Source organism: Oncorhynchus clarkii, chromosome 7 (assembly GCF_045791955.1).
Source record: "Oncorhynchus clarkii lewisi isolate Uvic-CL-2024 chromosome 7, UVic_Ocla_1.0, whole genome shotgun sequence".
NCBI lineage: Eukaryota > Metazoa > Chordata > Actinopteri > Salmoniformes > Salmonidae > Oncorhynchus > Oncorhynchus clarkii.
Genome location: NC_092153.1, coordinates 56107829 through 56131629, shown reverse-complemented (window position 1 = coordinate 56131629; position 23801 = coordinate 56107829). Strand labels below are relative to the sequence as shown.

Below are 23801 nucleotides of genomic sequence, written 5' to 3'. Positions count from 1 at the left end.
CTTAAAACATGTTGGTATTACAGACTCGGACAGGGAGTGGTTGAAAATGTCAGTGAAGACACTTGCCAGTTGGTCAGCGCATGCTCGCAGCACACGTCCTGGTAATCTGTCTGGCCCTGCGGCATTGTGAATGTTGACTTGCTTAAAGGTTTTACTCACATCAGCTGCGGAGAGCGTGATCACACAGTCTTCCGGAACAGCTGGTGCTCTCATGCATATTTCAGTGTTATTTGCCTCGAAGCGAGCATAGAAGTAGTTTAGTTCGTCTGGTAGGCTCGTGTCACTGGGCAGCTCTCGGCTGTGCTTCCCTTTGTAGTCTGTAATGTTTTGCATGCCACATCCGACGAGTGTTGGTGTAGTACGATTCAATCTTAGTCCTGTATTGATGCTTTGCCTGTTTGATGGTTCATCAGAGGGCATAGTGGGATTTCTTATAAGCTTCCGGGTTAGAGTCCCGCTCCTTGAAAGCGGAAGCTTTAGCGTTTAGCTCAGTGCGGATGTTGCCTGTAATCCATGGCTTCTGGTTGGGGTATGTACGTACGGTCACTGTGGGGACGACTCATGGGATTAACTATGAAAGTACTTTATCTCCCACACCCTTGTCCATCCAGAGTCAGTGATGGTGGGAAAGGAAGTGAGATGCTGGGGATTTGCTCCATGTTTATTAGCCTTTATGCCCTCTCTAACCCCTGATGGCTGATCCTATGACATACTGGAAGTTTAACAGTTCTATTTTGAGAGTGATCTTTGTAATGACGTTGAATATTTAATGGCCTTGGTAGAACATGTACATTCATGCTATTGACACCCACTATGTAAAACAGAGCAGTAGCTGGGTACTAGTCTGCAGGACATTATACATTCCTCTTCTCTTTCCTCTCTTCTTCAGATGTTCTTCAGCCTCTGCTCTTCCCTCCACCTCTTACCCTTTCCCCATCTCCCCTTCATCATCCAGCCTCTCCATCTCCCTAACTGTGAGAAAGAAGTGGTCCTTTATCACTGGATTTCACTCTGAACTGAAACAGGGATGCTTTTGGGTAATTGACTATTTCTTTAGTAGTTTCCCTATTGTCCTCTCCCTCCCCCTCTCCCTCCCTCCCTCCTCTTTAAACTGTCCCAGCTTGTAAATCAGCAAGTCAAACAGCTGCAGAGCATTGAGAGGAGTTGAGAAGAGAAACGGACACTAGTAATGTTGTTACATACACATGCCTCTCTAAAACTGAAAACCGGAATACTTCACCTTAAACATGTCCGAGGTGTTAAGTCAGAGTAACTGTTTAAACGTATCGCTGTAAAATGTAATATGCTCCCTCTCATGACCGAGTCATAAAAGCTTACGGCACATCACATCGCAGCTGTCATACACACATATGGGACCCTCATAAACCCTTGTGAAATGGCTGGAATAAAACATTAATACTCAGTGTGAACATCGGGCTTACAAAACCATCATGTCAGCAAAATGAAATACGACTGGCTTTATCTGTGCCAGGAAAGAGCCAAAGCTAAAAGGATGAAGAGATTACTTCAGTTATTTAGAGCTCTGCCAATTCCCTCTATGCATCATCCTCATATCGCTTGCGCAATCTCCTGTGCATGGTGTCTATGCAAATGTTTCTGCACTACATCTACACTAGTTCACTCAAAAAAAGCATGTTTGAAAATGATAAGAAAATACAATATAGCAGGTGCTCTTAACACCACGGCACCAAGAAGCAAATGACATGGCCAGTGTCACTGTAACTACCTGGTTGTTGAGTTATGGTACAGTCCATCAACTACAAAGACCCTAGTTAAGTCTAGGTCAGGAGAGCTAAGGGATGTTGTCTGTCTGATGGGTCACTTAGTCCTAATGCACAGCCTGTAAAGTCCCTCTTGACTAAAAGGGTCTATAATAGCAGTAGGTCACGGGGCCAACAAAACTTGGTTAGCTTTGATCAAACGTTTTAACCATATGAAGAAGATTTCCACCCTTCTGCAATGCTGTTACTTCCCTGAACCTCTTACCCTTCTCACAGTTCCGGCCTCCGAATCCTAGGGGGCAGTCACAGCTGAAGGAGCCCCACAGGTTGACACAGGTCCCTCCATTCATACACGGGTTGTTGTTGCAGAAGTGCCTTTTAGCAGAGCATCCTGGGAAGGTATTGAGGATGTGAGGAACAGTTCAAACCAACCATTCATAAACTTCAGTTACAAAGTAAGGTGCATCCACATGCCCAACACAACTCATACTGTGCTCAACTAAAACAGTAGCCTTGTGTGGATGGCAACAAAACGGTATCAAAATGGTTCAGTCCAATGGTAATGTGCAAGGTTACTGACCCGGTAGGGTGCCGTTGTTAGCGATGAAGCTAGCCATGTCGATGTGGCGGTTGTCGATCCTCAGGTCCTTCATGCAGCCCACAAACTGGCGGTTCTGGATGGGGAAGTCCTCAGGCAGTTTGGGCACGCCCCCCAGGAGGAGAGGACCAGTCAGGTCCAAAGACCTCCAGCAGACAGACAGGACACAGAAACATTTAGAAGCTGACACCACTCTGCTTCTATACCACAGCACATCATAAACATTTAGCTCGGCTTCTATACCACAGCACATCATAAACATTTAGCTCGGCTTCTATACCACAACACATCATAAACATTTAGCTCGGCTTCTATACCAGAACACATCATAAACATTTAGCTCGGCTTCTATACCAGAACACATCATAAACATTTAGCTCGACTTCTATACCAGAACACATCATAAACATTTAGCTCGGCTTCTATACCAGAACACATCATAAACATTTAGCTCGGCTTCTATACCACAACACATCATAAACATTTAGCTCGGCTTCTATACCAGAACACATCATAAACATTTAGCTCGGCTTCTATCACAGAACACATCATAAACATTTAGCTCGGCTTCTATACCACAACACATCATAAACATTTAGCTCGACTTCTATACCACAACACATCATAAACATTTAGCTCGGCTTCTATACCACAACACATCATAAACATTTAGCTCGGCTTCTATACCAGAACACATCATAAACATTTAGCTCGGCTTCTATACCACAACACATCATAAACATTTAGCTCGGATTCTATACCACAACACATCATAAACATTTAGCTCGGCTTCTATACCACAACACATCATAAACATTTAGCTCGGCTTCTATACCACAACACATCATAAACATTTAGCTCGGCTTCTATACCAGAACACATCATAAACATTTAGCTCGGCTTCTATACCACAACACATCATAAACATTTAGCTCGGCTTCTATACCACAACACATCATAAACATTTAGCTCGGCTTCTATACCACAACACATCATAAACATTTAGCTTGGCTTCTATACCAGAACACATCATAAACATTTAGCTCGGCTTCTATACCACAACACATCATAAACATTTAGCTCGGCTTCTATACCAGAACACATCATAAACATTTAGCTCGGCTTCTATCACAGAACACATCATAAACATTTAGCTCGGCTTCTATACCACAACACATCATAAACATTTAGCTCGACTTCTATACAGCTTGTGGCAAAATGTAAAAACAGAATTCATGGCTTCAAATAGCTAATATTGCTTTTACTCAGCTCTACTATAATCTGTTGGCAGATAACACTGCACAATTAAATACCAGTAAGCCCCTCCCATTTCCTTACTTTTTGGATCCTGATTGGCTGCCCTGGGCAGAGCAGGTGTAGTTCCCGATCACATGACCAAATCGCAGCGCCACTGAGGTGTCACAGTTGTCCACGGATACTACGACAACCTTCTGGTCAGAAGGACCCTGGGGCATGCCGGCTTGGTTTATGATTGGCTGTGAGGAGAGAGGAGGAGTTGTTGAGTTTGGCTCCAGTGTTATGGCAAGAACACCTACAGCAGGTCGGGATGAATTCACCTGACAAACTACTGTAAATAGCAGCACATGGGTGACAGGAGTTTCTAAACAGGGCAGCATTTATAAGTGCCATTATTCCAAATCAAAATGTCCTTCCCAAAAGGGAAATACTGTATGTGTTTGGGCAGAAGGTTGACATATACTGGGTAAGTAGTGCTTGGTTATCGATAGCGAGATAGACAGGAAACGCACACATTAAGCTATAATCAGCCTTCTGGGAGTGTCCATAAGAGTATTCTCTGTCACAGGTGCATCTCAATGACGGCTTGATGCTAAAAATATGCTAATACTTAAGGTTTCTTCTTCCTCAAGTTACAGAAGAGAACATTCAAGAATAGAAAAGGCAAGTAAATATGAAGAAGATTATTTTTTCTCTCAGAATATCCATCTCATTGTTTCTTGCGTGTGTCACTGTAAAGTATTTTTGGTTGATCAGCACATAGACTGCTTGTCTGCCTGAGGGTTGCTAATTACACACGGAGGTGTGCTACATATCTCAGCATTGTGCGATCTTAACAAAATCTGTCTTATATGGTGTCAAAAACGCACTAATCACATTTCTATTTCAATCAAATGCAAAATATCAAGAGAAAATACTAGCATTAAAAAAAAAACTCTCTCATTGAAACATTCACCCTAGAGATAAGGATTTTCTCAAGTCAAGTGCTTCAATTAACAACGAAAAGACTTGAAACAACTTCACACATTTAAAGAAGTTAAGAAGCTTTAACAATCCAACGTTTGAATCAATTCTGAAGTAAAATTCCCACCACTAGCTTTTATGTTCAGACCTACAGTATTCTTAAATATCACCCCAATTTACTTAATCATAATTGTTTTCAGTGCTTTAATAATTTAAAGTCAAAACAGCCAGAGTTAAAGTCAGAGGCTGGAACAAGGGGCACAGACACGGTGGAGAAGCCTGGCTCAGCAGGACAGTAACGGTCTTCTTCTCCACAAAGGATCTCTTTCATTGTGTGAGGAATCAATGGAGGGAGAAACAGGAGGAGGGGCGGGGGGTAACGATCCTGTCAATAAAGGTCACAAACACAAGCCTTTCCCCCAGGTCACACAGAGCTCATATTGACCGGCAGCGCAGTTAGAGCTTGTGTCAGTAACGGCTATGCTAGCAGCACTGTGATGAGAGGGTCCACTCCACCGACCACCCTCTGTTGACTGACCAGGCCTGGGGCCGGACACTGAGCTGTGGACAGACCAGATAGGATTATTATCTATGCAGTGTGGAGTACAAGAAGGATATGATGCCCTGGGTAGCCTGATTGTTGAGAAATGAGGAATGCACAAATACCTCAATTTATTCATAGCATAACCTCATGATACCTTAAGCCATTTTTGCTACATATTCCTGTAGTTTCCATAATAACTGTCTGAGCACTTTAATCAAAGGGGCTAAGAATAAAGACCAGACAAACGGAAAATAAGGTGGGTCTTACACACACAGACACTGCTGACATAACGTATCTAACCAGCTGTAATATTGTAGGTCATGACAGTAGAGTCCCATCCCATCTACCTGGAGCACCGTAGACAGAGACCCTGCCACAGAACATCTCCCTGGAGCACCGTAGACAGAGACCCTGCCACAGAACATCTCCCTGGAGCACCGTAGACAGAGACCCTGCCACAGAACATCTCCCCGGAGCACCGTAGACAGAGACCCTGCCACAGAACTTCTCCCTGGAGCACCGTAGACAGAGACCCTGCCACAGAACATCTCCCCGGAGCACCGTAGACAGAGACCCTGCCACAGAACATCTCCCCGGAGCACCGTAGACACATGGTTCTCCTTTCAACCCTGTATCCCCCAATCCAGTAAGTAGATTTGATTCTATCTGTGCCTTCAGCGTGCTATTAATACAGCTGTCCCATTGAGGGGTTGTCTGTGAGAAGCTGAATACTGGTGGAGTTCATTGTGGGTTTTGTGATCACTGATGGCTGCCTGTGTGTCAGAGACGATGAAGACTTAATTACATTGTCCCACTGCACTGCTCAAACATGAGCCCTCGTCTTTAAACACCTCTTCGGTCTCCCATTAGGCCTTATTATCATACCTAATAACTGGCCAACAGGATTATTTGCTTTGCTGATTTGAGTCTGCAATACTTGCAAATGCATTTCATTATTCACAACACATCCGGCTACTAGAAAGATAGAATGAACCTATAAACCTCAAAACCTTCCATACACTAATTGTTGAACAAATTGTCTTTATCCTTTAGTTGACCCCTGGTGAAGCAGTGGGAAACTCATTTGTTGGGACTTTGAAACAAACACACAAACACACAAACCGGCAGTGTGAGATGGTCTGTTAGAATGGTCACACACCAAATCATCCGACACGCTCTTTTCCACAGTTCCCCTCAGTTGAGAAAGGTCTGGAACAGACTGTGGTCCAGATTCGCTGGTTCTTTCACTGAACTAAACATTGGGCCTTCGCTCCCAGCAGCCCCTGGCTTGCTGAACTACACGGTTGTTGACTCTCCTGTAATGCCTCTCTGCTAATGTCTGTCAGCCGCTCTGTCTGCTACACAAAGCCTCTGCCTGTCAGAGATGATTGGAGAGCACATATTTACTCAGGAATACATTAAACACTTTTCCCCTCACAACAGGGTGACAGGGAATCCTGGGAATATGAGTTCACCATCATCCATGATGACAGGGTTAGACAAGAGGGGCATGGGAGCAAACAGTAATATGAGATCTGAGATTGATTGGAAACACCATAGCAACCAGAGTGGTGAGCCCTGAAGCGCAGTGTCCCGCTCAAAGCCCAAGTCAATTCTTCTCTCTTGCCTTTCTTTTCGCTCCTCTTCTGCCCTGTTTCCTCGCTCCTCTCCCGTGCACCTTCCCCGGGGCCGCATCATTCACTACCCATGGTCCCATTGGAGGCCGAGCGAAGCACAAAGGCAGTGGTCATTGCCATTCTCCACACTCCCCCTTTCCCCTGAAAGGCACATTTCAATCTAAAATCCCCCCCCCCACCTCATCCCACCCACCCCCCGTGGACAGGGACAGGCTGGGGAGGGCCTGCCAGCGTGGGATACCTCAGAGGGGAGGAGCCATCATTCTACCTCCAAGACTCGCTGGATTTTGGGGGATTAGTTCAACTAGGCCCCTGAATGATCTCTGGACAGTTTTCTAGGAATATGTCCCTTCCATTGGTCTGGGCCTCTGCCTAAAATGATGGTTGTTAAATGTTATTGACTTCATGCTTTGTATTGTGCAAATGATGAGTAGGAAACTAGCTGGTAAAATGTGATAGTAAACAAAACAGTTTGTAGGTCACTGGAGATTATCATTGTCTGTTTAATTCTAAAAAACAACTAGGTCAACGTTAAAACAAACTTTTACAAACCAACAAGTCAACAAGTGATTCATGAGAGAATAATGTCCCCACTTTGAGGGGAACCAAAACTTTTCCTCCAATGGCCCACGAGATGTTGTGTTCCCTCATATTCTGCTGGCTGGAATCTGACAGGGCCATGTTATCATAGACCCTGAATAGAATATCCACACTTGAGAGGTCGCCTAGCAACAGCTTTATGATGCAAAGTGACTTCCTGAATAGATTAAAATGTAACATCCTGTGTGTTGGTCTGGGGGGGGGGTTTGGGGGACATCTGAAAAGGATGGGGATAACGGAGGAAGGGTAGTGGGGTGAGGGGTTATAGTTCCATGCATTCTTCACTTATTGATATGGAAATAAAACAGTTGTAAAGCTTATATCTCGTTTGTATGGAGAGTTTTTATTTTTATGTTGTATTATTCCTCCCACGCTTTTCTACTGTCTCTCTCAATTTCTCTGTCTGGCTGTCTCATCCCTCCTTTCCCCTTTCTTTCCAGCTCTCACTCCTCGCATGTCTGTCTGGCAAGCTTCCCATTCCACTGTCCCATCAACAGTAGTTCTCTGGAATGACACAGCAGCAGTTCTAACAGGAAGCAGCAAAGTAAAGCTCCACAGAGGACTCAGGGTATTCTACTCCCAGTGTGGTCCAATTAGAATCACTACCCTCATCACTCTATAGACAGTCACTGTCAGATACTTGACGAAGTACTGCTGGTCTAGTATAAATAGATATGTAATTAACAGGACACTAAGTACAGTATACATATATATCCAGTTCTACCAGAATGTACAAGTCTTTCTACTCACAATACTATACAACACCCATAAATCAATTACAATTACAATCAAGTCAATTGCAGGGCCAAATATGTTAAGAAAATATGTCTGGTATTTTGATGTCTCCCATTTCAAGTCTGTGGTAAGAGACAAACATAATTCAGTTTGGGCATGTACTGATGTTGGAAATGACCTGCTCTTAGTCCTGCTCACTGTTTCACAATGGGGTCTGATGAAGCCAAGTCTATAGTGGGACTTTTCAGTAGCCTAGTCTGACCTTTGCACCCAAAAGAGCTCAAGTCAGTCTAGACTTAACCTAAAGTAGCAGGAGTAAAAGAAACACCTGAAACTAGATTCCCTAAATACTAGTCTTGTAGGGAATTCAGCCAATCCAGTAAATGTGAAGGAGGAGTTAAGATGGAGTGGGGTCTTGTTAATCACATCCAAAAGCAGAAGTTGCATCAGAGGCTCTCTTTCCATTTCCCCTGAAAACAGGAACATCCAGTTGATGGGGACTCAGCAGACGCTAGTCTAGACCCAAGTTATATCTCAGCCCAGACCCAGAAAATCTGTGTTTGTCTAGTGTTGAACCAGTCTATATCTTGTAGGATCACAAGGACCAGCCCATCGCAGGTTTATCTCTGACATACCTTGTTGTAGTAGTAAACTTGGACCACATGCCACTGGCCATCACTGACACCTCCAAGGATGTGGGGTGACACAGTCGTCTTGGTCTCACCTAAACAAATTAAACCGCCAGAAAAAGTTACTTAAACGTCATTGAATCAGGGCTTCAGTGGGTCAACACCTGTCACAATAATCACATGTTGATATTTCAATAACAACCAAATGTAGATTTGGGGTAAATTGGCTGACGTGCACTAACAGATCGCCTCCTACCTGCAGAGAAGGTGAGCTGGATCTGCTCGTTGACGATTTCCACAGCGATGAAGTCATGCTTCTCGTTGAAGCGACCATTGTAGAGTAACAAACCGTTTGGCTCTTTCGTGGCAAACCTGGAAGACAGAAAGAAACTGGGCTCACAAAGAGTCCATTCACAGCCAAAGACACCAAGACAGAGTAAACAATCTTTTCAGTGAAGAGAGGTCTTTGTGAGAAAAAAACAAAAACAAGATGCATTCAAGGCAGTATATTTCTACACACAGGAGTTTGCCATACTCGTTGTACTGTGGGCATAAGGGCATACTTCTGTAAATATAACAAATCATTTCTACAATAAATGCATTTTCAACATCCACATTGATCAGTGAAGATCTCAGCAACATGTGTAAATGGTTCTGTATCAATATGAGGTGGAGCCTTTTCATACCCATATAGAAGCTCATCCAGTACCCTCGACACGAGGAAGACAGTGTACTGACTGACCAGCCCATATAGAAGCTCATCCAGTACCCTCGACAAGAGGAAGACAGTGTACTGACTGACATACCCATATAGAAGCTCATCCAGTACCCTCGACACGAGGAAGACAGTGTACTGACTGACATGCCCTACTATAGCAGAGGATACGGATTTTAAACGCACCAGAAAACAACTGTTTTCCTGTCCTATTTTATTACTAGGAGGGTTTATTGATGCACTGTGCCTCGTGATTCCCCTTTGAGGAGCAGATATGGCTAGATTTAACACCGCAGCAGTTCTCCATGGATCACTGAGCACCCAACAGGGTTAACTACCGCCGAGCACCGTTCTTTGTCTGAGACTATCTGCAGGTAGGCATGGCGCATATACCCCAAAAACTCAGAGACAGCATGACGTGGATAGTGACTACACATAGAGATGAAAAGATGTTCTGATAAGAAGTAACAATCAAATACAATGTCAACGCTACAGCATAATAAACACTACACTAAACTGATGCAGGAAGCATAATGCAGGTGCTTTACAGTATAATATGGAAATAGACTGGCTCAGAATGATATTGATGGTTTGCAGCAATGAGGAGATTATTTTAAACAGAGGAGGAACTAGGCAGAAATGAGGTAGTTACTGTATAACCACAGAAAAAAAACATTTGATGATGTTTTCTCAAAGAGGAGTATATAAAAACAGGCACTAAACAACCACAATTGGGTTAAATGTGGAAGACACATTTCAGTTGAATGCATTCAGAATAGGTATCCCAATCTGCATTTAGACTTTTATTTCTGAAGAGACAATGACAAGAAACCTAGTTTATAGTGTCGGAGGTCGTTGTGGTGTTGTCAGTTACTGTCATGTCACTAGTTTATAGTGCCGGAGGTCGTTGTGGTGTTGTCAGTTACTGTCATGTCACTAGTTTATAGTGCCGGAGGTTGTTGTGGTGTTGTCAGTTACTGTCATGTCACTAGTTTATAGTGCCGGAGGTCGTTGTGGTGTTGTCAGTTACTGTCATGTCACTAGTTTATAGTGCCGGAGGTCGTTGTGGTGTTGTCAGTTACTGTCATGTCACTAGTTTATAGTGCCGGAGGTCGTTGTGGTGTTGTCAGTTACTGTCATGTCACTAGTTTATAGTGCCGGAGGTCGTTGTGGTGTTGTCAGTTACTGTCATGTCACTAGTTTATAGTGCCGGAGGTCGTTGTGGTGTTGTCAGTTACTGTCATGTCACTAGTTTATAGTGCCGGAGGTCGTTGTGGTGTTGTCAGTTACTGTCATGTTAACACACAGTTGGACACATTTGACCACGCCAGTGCACCCCTGCCTCTCTGGCTTCCTTCCAGAGCCGACACCACTGACACTCCCATTCGCATTGGATTCAAGAAACGACAGACACGGTCCAACCGCAGAGACCACAGGGCATAAAATGAAACCAGACTGGTTTTACAAAGGCATCAAATCCTTGGGTCACATTGAGTTCTAAAGGGTCTTCATTTGATTCACCACAAGAGGTAAAAATATCTCAGTGGAGCTCATTAAAATCAATGTAAATGTATGACAGGGTGTTAAACGACATGACCAAAAGTATGTGGACACCTGCTCGTCGAACATCTCATTCCGAAAATCATGGGCGTTAATATGGAGTTGGTCTCCCCTTTGCTGTTGTTGGATGTTGGAACATTGCTACAGGGACTTGCTTCCATTCAGCCACAAGAGCATTAGTGAGGTCGGGCACTGATGTTGGGCAATTAGGTGCAGTCGGCGTTCCAAATCATCCCAAAGGTGTTCGATGGGGTTGAGGTCAGGGTACTGTGCAGGCCAGTCAAGTTCTGTTCTTCCACATCAATCTCGACAAACCATTTCTGTATGGACCTTGCTTTGGGCACGGGGGCATTTTCATGCTGAAACAGGAAAGGGCGTTCCCCAAACTGTTGCCACAAAGTTAGAAGAATAGAATGTCATTGTATTCTGTAGCGTTAAGATTTCCCTTCACTGAAACTAAGGGGCGTGTTTCCCCTGCTCCAGTATCGAATGGTGGCGAGCTTTACACCACTCCAGCCAACGCTTGGCATGGTGATCTTAGGCTTGTGTGCGGCTGCTCGGACATGGAAACTGCTTCTGGAAGCAATTTCAGCACAAAAACTGTTCGCCGGGAGCTTCATGAAACGTCTAGGAGCTCCCGAACAGTTTTTGTGCTGAAATTGCTTCCAGAGGCAGTTTGGTAGTGAGTGTTGCAACTGAAGACACTCGGCAGTCCCATTCTGTGAGCTTGTGTGGCCTACCACTTTGCGTCTGTGCCGTTGTTGCTCCTAGACGTTACCACTTCAAAATGACAGCACTTACAGTTACCGGGGCAGCTCTAGCAGGGCAGACATTTTACGAACTGACTTGTTGGACAGGTGGCATCCTATGACGGTGCCACGTGGCTCTTCAGTAAGGCCATTCTACTGCCAATGTTTGTCTATGGAGATTGCATGCCTGTGTGCTCAATTTTATACATGTCAAATCCACTCATTTGAAGTGGTGTCCGCATACTTTTGTATATACAGTTTATCTTATATAATCATATTGCAGTCCAGGCAAACTGCAGGTTGACAGAAAATGATGAAGCCAGAAAATCATTTCCCCTCATTCCTGTCCTAGGGGACCACACAGTGAACCTGTTCTGCTTGACACTTGGAACATTCTGAACACCTGTGGGAGAACTGAGAGCCCTGTCGTCTGTGTGACTGGTGTGACTCGTTAGCGCTTGTAGGCAGCATCTGCCTGTTCAGATGGAGACCGTGTCAGACGGATGGAAGCCTACTGACTTCTTTTTCAAATGAGGGTGAGATTCCAGAGATCTGAAATCCAGTGTCTCAGGATGCTCTCAGAACATGCAGGGAGATATTTTGGTTGAATGTTGGGAGGATGTGGGCGTGTATCTGTGCGCATGTAATGTATGCGTTGTGTGTGTGTGTGTGTGTGTCATTGTGGAAATGTGCATGCATTAATCCAGAGCTGGAGTGTAACCATGGGGCACAGCACTGCTGACCTGCTTACTGAGGAGAATGATCATCATGACCTCAGAGAGGGAAGAGGAGAGAAACACACCAGCTCCATCTGAATAACACTGAATATCTCAAACAGAATATCTCCTGTGTTAGATCGTATGCTAATAATAAGAGGGGAAAATGGTTATCATCAAGATATTGTAGTAGTCATCAATGAATAGGTTTTAAAGGCTTGTGAACACTGCTTCAAGATCACCCCCACCCCCCACCCAAAGGTGGGATATTCTTGTGTCGGTAAAATGTATGATGCGAGAAATGCCGGTGGAAACACCTTTATGGGCAAACATTCATATCAAAATAAACTTGGGAGTCACACGATGATATTATGTGGCCCTCCCACTACGACTCGGGAACGCATGCAGTTTATTAGGCTACAGATGAAATAAGTTATAATGAACTTCACAGGGTGGTGAAAGTGCACGGTGATGAGCTTGATGCTGCTTTCAGAAAATATCGAGGGTCTTATTCTGATGACATGATGATCGATGCTTGGCTGCCGTTTAACAAATTAAAATGATGTTGCTCTTTTTGTCCATAATAATCTCATCATATAGTAGGCTAAACCCACACATCTGTGAGCTGTTAGCTAGAGCCCGCATGCCAAGACCAGAGTGGGAACATTCACTATATAACACAACATGTTTAGTGAAATAAACATCAGTAGAGTTGAAAATGTGGTGGAAACACCATTTATGGGAATTTAACCGCAAAAGTTATTTTATGTGCACTACATCATTAAAGTATTTTATCCACAAGACAATTTGATGAAAACACTTCTCTGGTGGGCAAATGGACAATTTCATGCAGATTTTAGAATATTCACATGAAAATCTGACGCCAATTGGATGTAAACCTTGCTATAGAAACACTTTCAACTCTCCCCTTCAACACACTTCCTGCTAACTATCTCTACTGCAGTCCCGTCTACAGGCTCCAACTCACTGGGCGGTTTCCCCATGAGAACAGCTCTTTACAACAGTAACCTGATCAAGCCAGGTTCAGGTAACAGATACGCCTGACAGACAGCCTGCTGGGTCTTAGCTGTTATATCCCCAGCTGTACACCCCACCTTCTTCACAGCTCTGGGAGCAGTCTGGGAACTACCAGCCAATGCTTTTAAGAAACAGGTCAGAGCAGTTCTCAATCCAAAAACACTGCCATCCGAGCCACTCTCAAAGCAAGGCCACCACTTCAATTAAACTCAAAGGCGTATCAATATCACCACTTGCCATTAACAGCTAGTTTTCAAGCCCTGCCAAGCACTTCTAGAGTGACAACACATTACAAAAGTAGATATCACTGTCAAATTTGGCATTTGTATCAACTGGCGGTATTTTCTTTGCTCTGATGAATACTACACCCATTGTGCTGCTTTTATTGTCACTTGGGATGAAGCATATCATTCATATCAATGTAGCCTCGTCTCATTCACATGAATGTACTTCAGTGTGATTGACTGTGCTCAGTGTTAAGTCCTCATCAGTTTTATTTCAAAGCACCACCCTTCCCTGGAACCTTCCAACAAGATACTAGGCTGTGATAATGGTCTTGAAATACAACTTGCTCTACCTGTATCAGACAAATGACACCCATTATAAACTAGTGCTGATGTAAAACTGGATGGCTGTCAATTGAGAGCGAATACATGTTTCCAAAATATTTAGGCATCCCAGGATGAGGGTACCCTAGGTGTGTGATTTAATAGCAAGACAGACATGCAACAGCACGCGCACAAACCCTCGGGGCAGACAATACACATCTCCAGATTCACCTCGATGAGTGCAACTGAGGAGGAGAAATAGGCCACACGCTGACTCACAGCTCAAAGTCACCACTGAGTGTAATAAGATGGGACTCCTGGGTCTTTGATTAATGCCCTCAGTTAGGCAAGGAGCCAGTCCAGAAACGGTAAGTTCTCAGGCAGCTGGGCTTCTTCTCATTCACCCACATTAGAAACCTCTCCATCCATCCATCCAGTCGTGGCCAAAAGTTGAGAATGACACAAATATACATTTTCACAAAGTCTGCTGCTTCAGTTTGTTTGATGGCAATTTGCATATACTCCAGAATGTTATGAAGAGTGATCAGATAAATTGCAATTAATTGCAAAGTCCCTCTTTGCCATGCAAATGAACTGAATCCCCCAAAAAAACATTTCCACTGCATTTCAGCCCTGCCACAAAAGGACCAGCTGATGTGTCAGTGATTCTCTCGTTAACACAGGTGTGAGTGTTGACGAGGACAAGGCTGGAGATCACTCTGTCATGCTGATTGAGTTCGAATAACATGTTGTGCTTTGCACAAAAAAGGCTTCACAGGCAAGGATATTGCTGCCAGTAAGATTGCACCTAAATCAACCATTTATCGGATCATCAAGAACTTCAAGGAGAGCGGTTCAATTGTTGTGAAGAAGGCTTCAGGGCACCCAAGAAAGTCCAGCAAGCGCCAGGACCGTCTCCTAAAGTTGATTCAGCTGCGGGATGGGGGCACCACCAGTGCAGAGCTTGCTCAGGAATGGCAGCAGGCAGGTGTGAGTGCATCTGCACGCACAGTGAGGTGAAGACTTTTGGAGGACGGCCTGGTGTCAAGAAGGGCAGCAAAGAAATCACTTCTCTCAAGGAAAAACCATCAGGGACAGGCTGATATTCTGCAAAAAGTACAGGGATTGGACTGCTGAGGACTGGGGTAACGTCATTCGGTCTGATGAATCCCTTTTCCGATTGTTTGGGGCATCCGTAAAAAAGCTTGTCCGGAGAAGACAAGGTGAGCGCTACCATCCGTCCTGTGTCATGCCAACAGTAAAGCATCCTGAGACCATTTATGTGTGGGGTTGCTTCTCAGCCAAGGGAGTGGGCTCACTCACAATTTTGCCTAAGAACACAGCCATGAATAAAGAATGGCACCAACACATCCTCCAAGAGCAACTTCTCCCAACCACCCAGAAACAGTTTGGTGACGAACAATGCCTTTTCCAGCATGATGGAGCACCTTGCCATAAGGCAAAAGTGATAACTAAGTTGCTCGGGGAACAAAACATTGATATTTTGGGTCCATGGCCAAGAAACTCCCCAAACCTTAATCTCATTGAGAACTTGTGGTCAATCCTCAAGAGGCGGGTGGACAAACAAAAAGCCACAAATTATGACAAACTCCAAGCATTGATTGTGCAAGAATGGGCTGCCATCAGTCAGGATGTGGCCCAGAATGTAAATTGACAGCATGCCAGGGCGGATTGTAGAGGTCTTGAAAAAGAAGGGTCAACACTGCAAATATTGACTCTTGCATCAACTTCATATAATTGTCAATAAAAGCCTTTGACTGTATGTACAGTCGTGGCCAAAAGTTTTGAGAATGACACAAATATTAATTTTCACAAAGTTTGCTGCTTCAGTGTCTTTAGATATTTTGTCATACACACACACGCACACACATACATACATACATTACATACATACATACTCACTCACCATGCTCGGGGAACCCAATCCCAGCTAGAAGAGATTAGACTTTTAAAGACTACAGCTATTAAATGATTCAATAACTTATGAAACACCAGGATGCTTAGCCAATGAGAGGAGAGGAGGAATCATCATGCATCACAGGCTATAAGAGGTGTGAGTGTGAGAGTATAAGGGCAGTTGTGGGATACTTGTGAGAGAGAAAGAGAGCGAGAGCGAGAGAGAGAGTATGTGCAGTGTAAGAGAGGAGGCATAAAAAAAGAGAAAGAGGGAGAAGTAGTGGGAGAAAGAAAGAGAGAGGTGGAGTGAATCACAGTAGTATATTTAGGGATATACTTTGTATTGTGAAAGGGAATGACTGAGATGGCCATGTGCCACTGGGTGGGGTGGTTGTTGTACTTACGAGAGGGAGAGGGTGAAGTGGAAGCGCTGGCGGAGGCCCTTGAAGGTGAGGAAGGACTGCAGGGGGAAGTTCCTGGTGGTCATCTCACAGTAGGGCTTTTCATAACCGCCAGACGGACACTCGCACTTGAATCCTCCCACCAGCAGGTTCACACAGGTGCCCCCGTTCTTACACACATCTGGGGCACAACGCCCGGAGCGGCACGACAGCTCACACCACTTGCCTGGAGGAAGAGAGAGATGGACAGAGATGGGAGGGAGGAATAGAGAGGTGAAGAGAAAGTGAGACGAGTCAGAATTAACCCGTATCAAGGTGACAAATCAGTGCCAGCCCTGGACTGTGTGTGGGTTAAACCCATTGGTCCTCCTTTCCAGTTCAACTTTACTAGGGTCAATTCTCACCACACCACCGCAGCAGTTCAATATGGGGCATGGCAAGATGCCTCCAAAACTTAGCACGAGTCGTGAGGGACAGAGGGGAAGGGAATGTGAGAGAGCGAGGGAGTCACAGAGTGCTATGGCAGGGGGAAACTGTCACTGTTATTAAGCCTCCATGCTTTGTGCAGCCCTGCGCTCACAACTTCTATTGGTCTCCAGTCTCTGGATGAGAGGCTGCAGTTGCTATGACGAGACTGCACGTCTCTTTGCACGAGCTGGAGTTTGTGTCAGAGCCAGTCAGCAGTGTGGAACACTTCCGTTGTGTGTCGTGTTACTGTACGGTCCTGTACACACCACACAGACAATATCTCTATAGACTATAGAGACACATGACTTGCGTTGTACATCCTCGCTAATCACAGGATTCTCAGTCTAAGACAATTAAGGATACCCTTTGTTTCACTACTGTTGTAGGGTGCATTCATTCCTTCATTCATGTATTTACTCATTCAACTCCAAGGCTGTTGTGGTTATTATGGATTACACGTTGACAAGATGTGAATTAAAACATGTTATCCTATGCTGACTGTACTGTTACAGTACAATCAGCAATGCACCATGGTGGGCTACACTGGCAGAAGAACAGTCACTTTGCCCTGGTGAACCATGACAATGTGTTGCCGTTTTCTTGTTGATGGTGCTTGGGAACAATTGGCTACTGCTAGTCACCCAGAAACAGAAAAAAACTATAGCTGCATGAGTCGTGTGGAATTTAATCAGCAACTCGCCTCGGGCAACACGTTACTTCTGTCTCTTTAAACAAATGAGGGGAAGATTAGACATTGAGTCATGGCTTGATGTGGTCAAACATTACTGCAGCCAACACTGGGCTATTGTAGGAAAGTGGCACGCTGGGATAGTAGTGTACTTCTTCTAAGGTCACCTTGGGCACTACAGTGGCCTCATTCTCTGTGAGGCTTCAACGTTAATGTTCTGTATTCTTCTCTCCAGAGTTATAATTGCACGCCGCATCAAAAGAGAATAATATTTTTATAGTATTTATAATATTTTTAGAGCATTATTGATTCATTTACTAAGAAAACTATATGCAATCATCTTACACTCAAACGGATTTTTTTTAGTATTCTGTTTACCCCAAAATACCTACCAGCAAAGCTAAAATTCTACTCTAGTGGATATATCCCACCTCGGTGTCTATAAAACATATAGAAGCCAGTAAGAATCAATAGTGAGCATCCGGTCTCCGTCCTGCAGACACCCGAGCCTGTTCTGTTGTCTATATGGTAACCTGAGAATAAACAGAGCCCGTGTTTTTTTTGTCAAGCATCCCTCTGGGACACCCGCCCGCCACAGGTGCAGGGTCTTGGAACAACAGCTCTGGGTTGCTAGGTGAACTGGGCCGCGTGACGATGGGAGGAGCTTGCCAGAGTCACAATTTCAGAGAATCCACCTCAATCAATTATTTAGACAGCATTTCCCCTGCTCTAGGTGCACACCTTCAGATCCCTCCCTCTTTAACTGTCTGTTTACTGCCAGCATGAATCATTAAGGCTGTCAAAATGTGCAGGGATCCTGGAGATGGTGCCGCTCGGTTTTAGGGAGGAGGAGATGCTCTGCTGTTGTGAGTCCACACACAATTTGCCAGCCAAATGACCAGTCTCCGTAATAACCGTTTGAACAGCAAGAAAAATCTAACACATCTCCTCTCCTCCACTCCTGACTGCATGTGATGCCATAGAAATATAATGAATAGAACGGGAGACCCCATTCAAGTCAAGGATGCATAATGAGTAGACTGTTGGCCCTATAAATTCCGCAACGTGGAGAACACAGACAGAATCACGGAATACAGACATTAAATGAAATTCAACAATACCGACATAAAAAATTTACTGAACTTATTAGGAAATCAAATAAATGTATTGAACTTATTAGAAAATACAGTGCCTTCAGAAAGTATTCACACCCCTTGACTTTTTCCACATTTTGTTGAGCTACAACCTGAATCGTTGGAATCTTCACTTGAAAAATACTGCACCAGACACCTTTGTCAGGGGTAAAATACTGGGACTAAGATCTCTTCGACAAAACATTTAAATTAATGAAGCATTTCTTGAGTTATCTTAGATTCATTTCAGAGGAAGAGTATACTGGCTACGGCATCCCAGATAGACAAACAGTACTATTGCAGCTTGTTGTTGTTTTTTAAGGGAGTATGCGAGCTCACCCATTCGGTTCGCCGAAGCATGTGCAAGGTTTAACACTCACACAGATGGGTCTCCAGATGCCTCGTCTCCAACCACCACATATCAAAACTGAGTTGACAAGGCATTCAGATTTTTTTGAAATTGGGTTTTGTCCAGACATCCAAAACATAATTTTCTATGCAACAAAGAACAAAAAACACATCTCTTCCATAATTAATCTTCAGCTCTAACAGACTGAGGAGAGAGAGCTGCTTATCAAACAATAGCCAATTATCATGGGAGATGAGAATCACCAGTAGAATAGGCTAGTACACAGACACCATTCACAGCCCTCAGCTGCCATGTTGTGACAACAGAGTCTATGATCACTATGACTGGTTCATAGTATCGTAAAGACGTGTGTAATTGTTAAGCTGCTGATTTTAAAATGTGTGTGAATGCGCAGGGGGATTAAACCCCGTGCTGAGACTCCTCTACAGACCTGGATAGGATGTTTCTGTATCTTCAGGTCACTGAAACGTATGGTCTCCTCCCCTAAATGAAACAGAATGGTAGAGTCCGAATATCGGCACAGTCTCTGCTGAAGGCATAGAGGAAGGGAGTTAAGAGAACTCAACACTGGGTCGACACACTCAACAGGGCTTATTTAACAGCAAACATACTGTGAGTCTGCTGTGAGGATACACTTGACATGTACACTGAGTGTACAAAACATTAAAGACACCTTCCTAATATTGAGTTGGATTTAAAAAAGGTGACATCAATAAGGGATCAGCTTTCATCTGGATTCACCTGGTCAGTCTGTCATGGAAAGAGCAGGTGTTCTTAATGTTTTGTACACTCAGTATAAATCAGGTCCATGTAGAAAACTATTCTATATCTCATCCACTGATTCCACTCACTAGTAGTGAAGGTGACAGAGTGGCATAATTGTGATCCCACTGGTCAAACCCAGGTGGGATCATAGCTCAGGTGATGCATCTGGACCAGACAACAGGCTAACATGAGGCAACAATGACGAGGCTTTTAACAACTACCTAGATCAGAGGTGAGGGACTAAAACAGAGACATTCTGTGGGATGCATTGAATAAAGCACAAAACACAATCTATGATCACAATCCGATTGCTGCCCATTCAGAGCCTGCAGCAGCCGTCGGGGTCATTTTGAAACGTTTCCATGAGGCATTCCTACATGCTTTGATCTTTGAGTTGATTAATACGACTTCAAACATGGAATTATAAAGCTCTCAGCATGTTTGTACTGTTGGCTACAGAGTAAGTACACAACATACAAAATAGCTTGATCAAAGAAAAACAGTACGCCACAACAGCCCTGTTCTGTGGAGCCTCTTTTCATGTGGGGCAGAGTGTTTCATATGGGGCAGAGTGTGTTTAGCAATACACTATATATTCAAAAGTATGTGGACACCCCTTCAAATGAGGGGATTCAGCTATTTCAGCCACACCCGTTGCTGACAAGTGTGTAAAATCGAGCACACAGCCATGCAAACTATATAGACAAACGTTGGTAGTAGAATGGCCTTACTGAAGAGCTCTGTGACTTTCAACGTGGCACCATCATAGGATGCCACCTTTCCAAAAAGATAGTCAAATTTCTACCCTGCTAGAGTTGCCCCGGTCAACTGAAAGTGCTGTTATTGTGAAGTGGAAATGTCTAGAAGTTTCATGAAATGGGTTTCCATGGCCAAGCAGCAGAACACAAGCCTAAGATCAACATGCGCAATGCCAAGCGACGGCTGGAGTGGTGTAAAGCCCGCCGCCATTGGACTCTGGAGCAGTGGAAAGGTGTTCTCTGGAGTGATGAATCACGTTTCACTACCTGGCAGTCTGACGGACAAATTTGGGTTTGGTGGATGCCAGGAGAACGCTACCTGCCCCAATACATAGTGCCAACTGTAAAGTTTGGTGGAGGAGGAATAATGGTCTGGGGCTGTTTTTCATGGTTCGGGCTAGGCCCCTTAGTTCCAGTGATGGGAAATCTTAGAGCTACAGCATACAATTACATTGTAGACAATTCTGTGCTTCCAACTTTGTGGCAACAGTTTGGGGAAGGCCCTTTCCTGTTTCAGCATGACAATGCCCCCATGCACAAAGTGAGGTTCATACAGAAATGGTTTGTAGAAATCGGTGTGGAAAAACGTTATTGGCCTGCAAAAGCCCTGACCTCAACTCCAACAAACACCTTTGGGATGAATTGGAACACTGACTGCGAGCCAGGCCTAATCCACCAACATCAGTGCCCGACCTTACTAATGCTCGTGGTTGAATGGAAGCAAGTCCCTGCAGCAATGTTCCAACATCTAGTGGAAAGCCTTCCCAGAAGAGTGGAGGTTGTTATAGCAGCAAAGTGGGGACCAACTCCATATCAATGCCCATGATTTTGGAATGAGATGTTTGATGAGCAGGTATTCACATTCGGCCATGTAGTGTAGTTTACAGTGCAGTATGAAACACTGTAAACGTAAAGGCTAAAAGTCGTTTTTTTATTTTACTAGGCAAGTCAGTTAAAACAAATTCTTATTTACAATGACGGCTTACCAAAAGGCAAAAGGCCTCCTGCGGGGATGGGGGCTGGGATAAATATATATATATATATATATATAGGACAAAACACACATCACGACAAGAGAGACATCACACCACTATACATAAAGAATGACCTAAGATAACAACACAGCATAGTAGCAACTCAACATGACAACAACATGGTAGCAGCACAAAACATGGTACAAACATTATTGGGCACAGACAACAGCACCAAGGAGACGACAATACATTACACGAAGCAGCCACAACTGTCAGTAAGAGTGTCCATGATTGAGTCTTTTAATGAAAAGATGGAGATAAAACTGGCCAGTTTGAGTGTTTCTTGCCGCTCGTTCAGGTCGCTAGCTGCAGCGAACTAAAAAGAGGATTGACGCAGGGATGTGTGTGCTTTGGGGACCTTTAACAGAATGTGACTGGCAGAACGGTGTTGTATGTGGAGGATGAGGGCTGCAGTAGATATCTCAGATAGGGGGGAGTGAGGCCTAAGAGGGTGTTATAAATAAGCATCAACCAGTGGGTCCTGCGACTGGATGACCAGTATAGAGTGCAGTGATGTGTCCGACAAGGAGCATTGGTGGTAAATCTGATGGCCGTACGGTAAAGAACATCTAGCCACTGGAGAGCACCCTTACCTGCCCATCTATAAATGACATCTCCGTAATCTAGCATGGGTAAGATGGTCATCTGAATCACTGTTAGTTTGGCAGCTGGGGTGAAAGAGGAGCGATTACGATAGAGGAAACCAAATCTAGATTTAACCTTTAGCCTGCATATTTGATATGTGCTGAAAGAATGACAGTGTACAGTTGAGACATACTTCCAAGTACAATGTATGAGGTGATTACCTCAAGCTCTAAACTCTCAGAAGTAGTAATCACATGACCTTTGTTTTAGAGGTGTCCAGAACAAGGTTAAGGGCAGAGAAAGCTTGTTGGACACTAAGAAAGCTTTGTTCTAGAGCGTTTAACACAAAATCCGGGGAGGGGCCAGTTTAGTATAAGACCATAATCTGCATATAAAATGTATGAGAGAGCTTCCTACTGCCTGAGCTATGTTGTTGATGTAAATTGAGAAGTGCGTGGGGCCTAGGATCGAGCCTTGGGGTACTCCCTTGGTGACAGGCAGTGGCTGAGGCAGCAGATGTTCAGACTTTATACACTGCACTCTTTGAGGTAGTTTGCAAACCAAGCTAAAGACTTCTCAGGGACACCAATACTCATTAGCCGGCCCACAAGAATAGAATGATCTACCATATCAAAAGCTTTGGCCAAGTCAATAAAAATAGCAGCACAACATTGCTTAGGGCAATTGTGACATCATTGAGGACCTTTAAGGTTGCAGTGACACATCCATAACCTGAGCAGAAACCAGATTGCATACCAGAGAGAATACTGTTGACATCAATAGCCAGTCAGTTGATTATTGACACTTTTGAAAAACAAGGCAAAATAGAAATTGGCCTATAACAGTTAGGATCAGCTTGATCTCCCCCTTTAAATAAAGGACGCACCGTGGCTGCCTTCCAAGCAATAGGAACCTTCCCAGAGAGGAGAGACAGGTTAAAAAGGTCAGAGATAGGCTTGGCGATGATCGGGCTACAACCTTAAAGAAGAAATGGTCTAAACCATCTGACCTAGATGTTTTTGGGGGTCAAGTTTAGGGAGCTCCTTTTGCACCTCGGACTCAGTGACCACCGGCAGAGAGTAACTTTGTAGCTGGTCAGGGGGAAAAGAGGGAAGAGCATCGCTAGTCGCATTAGAAGGGCTGGAAGATGAGGAAATGTTGGACGGGCAAGGAGGCATGGCTGAGTCAAATAGGAATCCTGACTTAATGAAGTTGGGATTAAAGAGCTCAGCCATGTGCTCCTTGTCAGTAACAACCACATCATCAACATTAAGAGACATGTGAGGAGTAGGGTTTATTCTCCATTTCTTTAACTGTTTTCCAGAACTCTTGGGGTTAGACCCACAGAGAGAGAACTGCTCCTTAAAGTAACTAACTTTGGCCTTCCGGATAGCTTGAGTGCACTTATTTCTCATTTGCCTGAATGAGAGCCAGTCAGCCTGAGTATGCGAGTGCCAAGCCTTTCACCAAATGGAAATCTTGAGGTGGAGTAACTCTGCCAAACATTTAACCTTTATTTAACCAGGTAAGTCATTGAGAACACATTCTCTTTGACAATAACGACCTGTATGTATGTGATAGTGATGCACGGGTCAGCTGTTTGTTCACCCGCACCCAACCACTATTGCTAATAACCCATCCGTAACCGCTG

At 44.2% G+C, this 23801-nt stretch overlaps 1 protein-coding gene across 1 annotated transcript in view; it reads right to left on the bottom strand.

Annotated features, from left to right (window-relative positions):
- Positions 1-23801, bottom strand: part of LOC139413496 (cadherin EGF LAG seven-pass G-type receptor 2-like) — an 82393-nt gene that overhangs the window by 21173 nt on the left and 37419 nt on the right. Inside the window, exons 3-8 of the mRNA XM_071160964.1 lie at positions 16353-16575; positions 8962-9077; positions 8712-8800; positions 3679-3836; positions 2323-2486; positions 2008-2133 (exon numbers count right to left, since the gene is read on the bottom strand). Of these exons, the coding sequence (XP_071017065.1) occupies positions 2008-2133; positions 2323-2486; positions 3679-3836; positions 8712-8800; positions 8962-9077; positions 16353-16575 (876 nt within the window). The remainder of the gene's footprint in view (positions 1-2007; positions 2134-2322; positions 2487-3678; positions 3837-8711; positions 8801-8961; positions 9078-16352; positions 16576-23801) is intronic.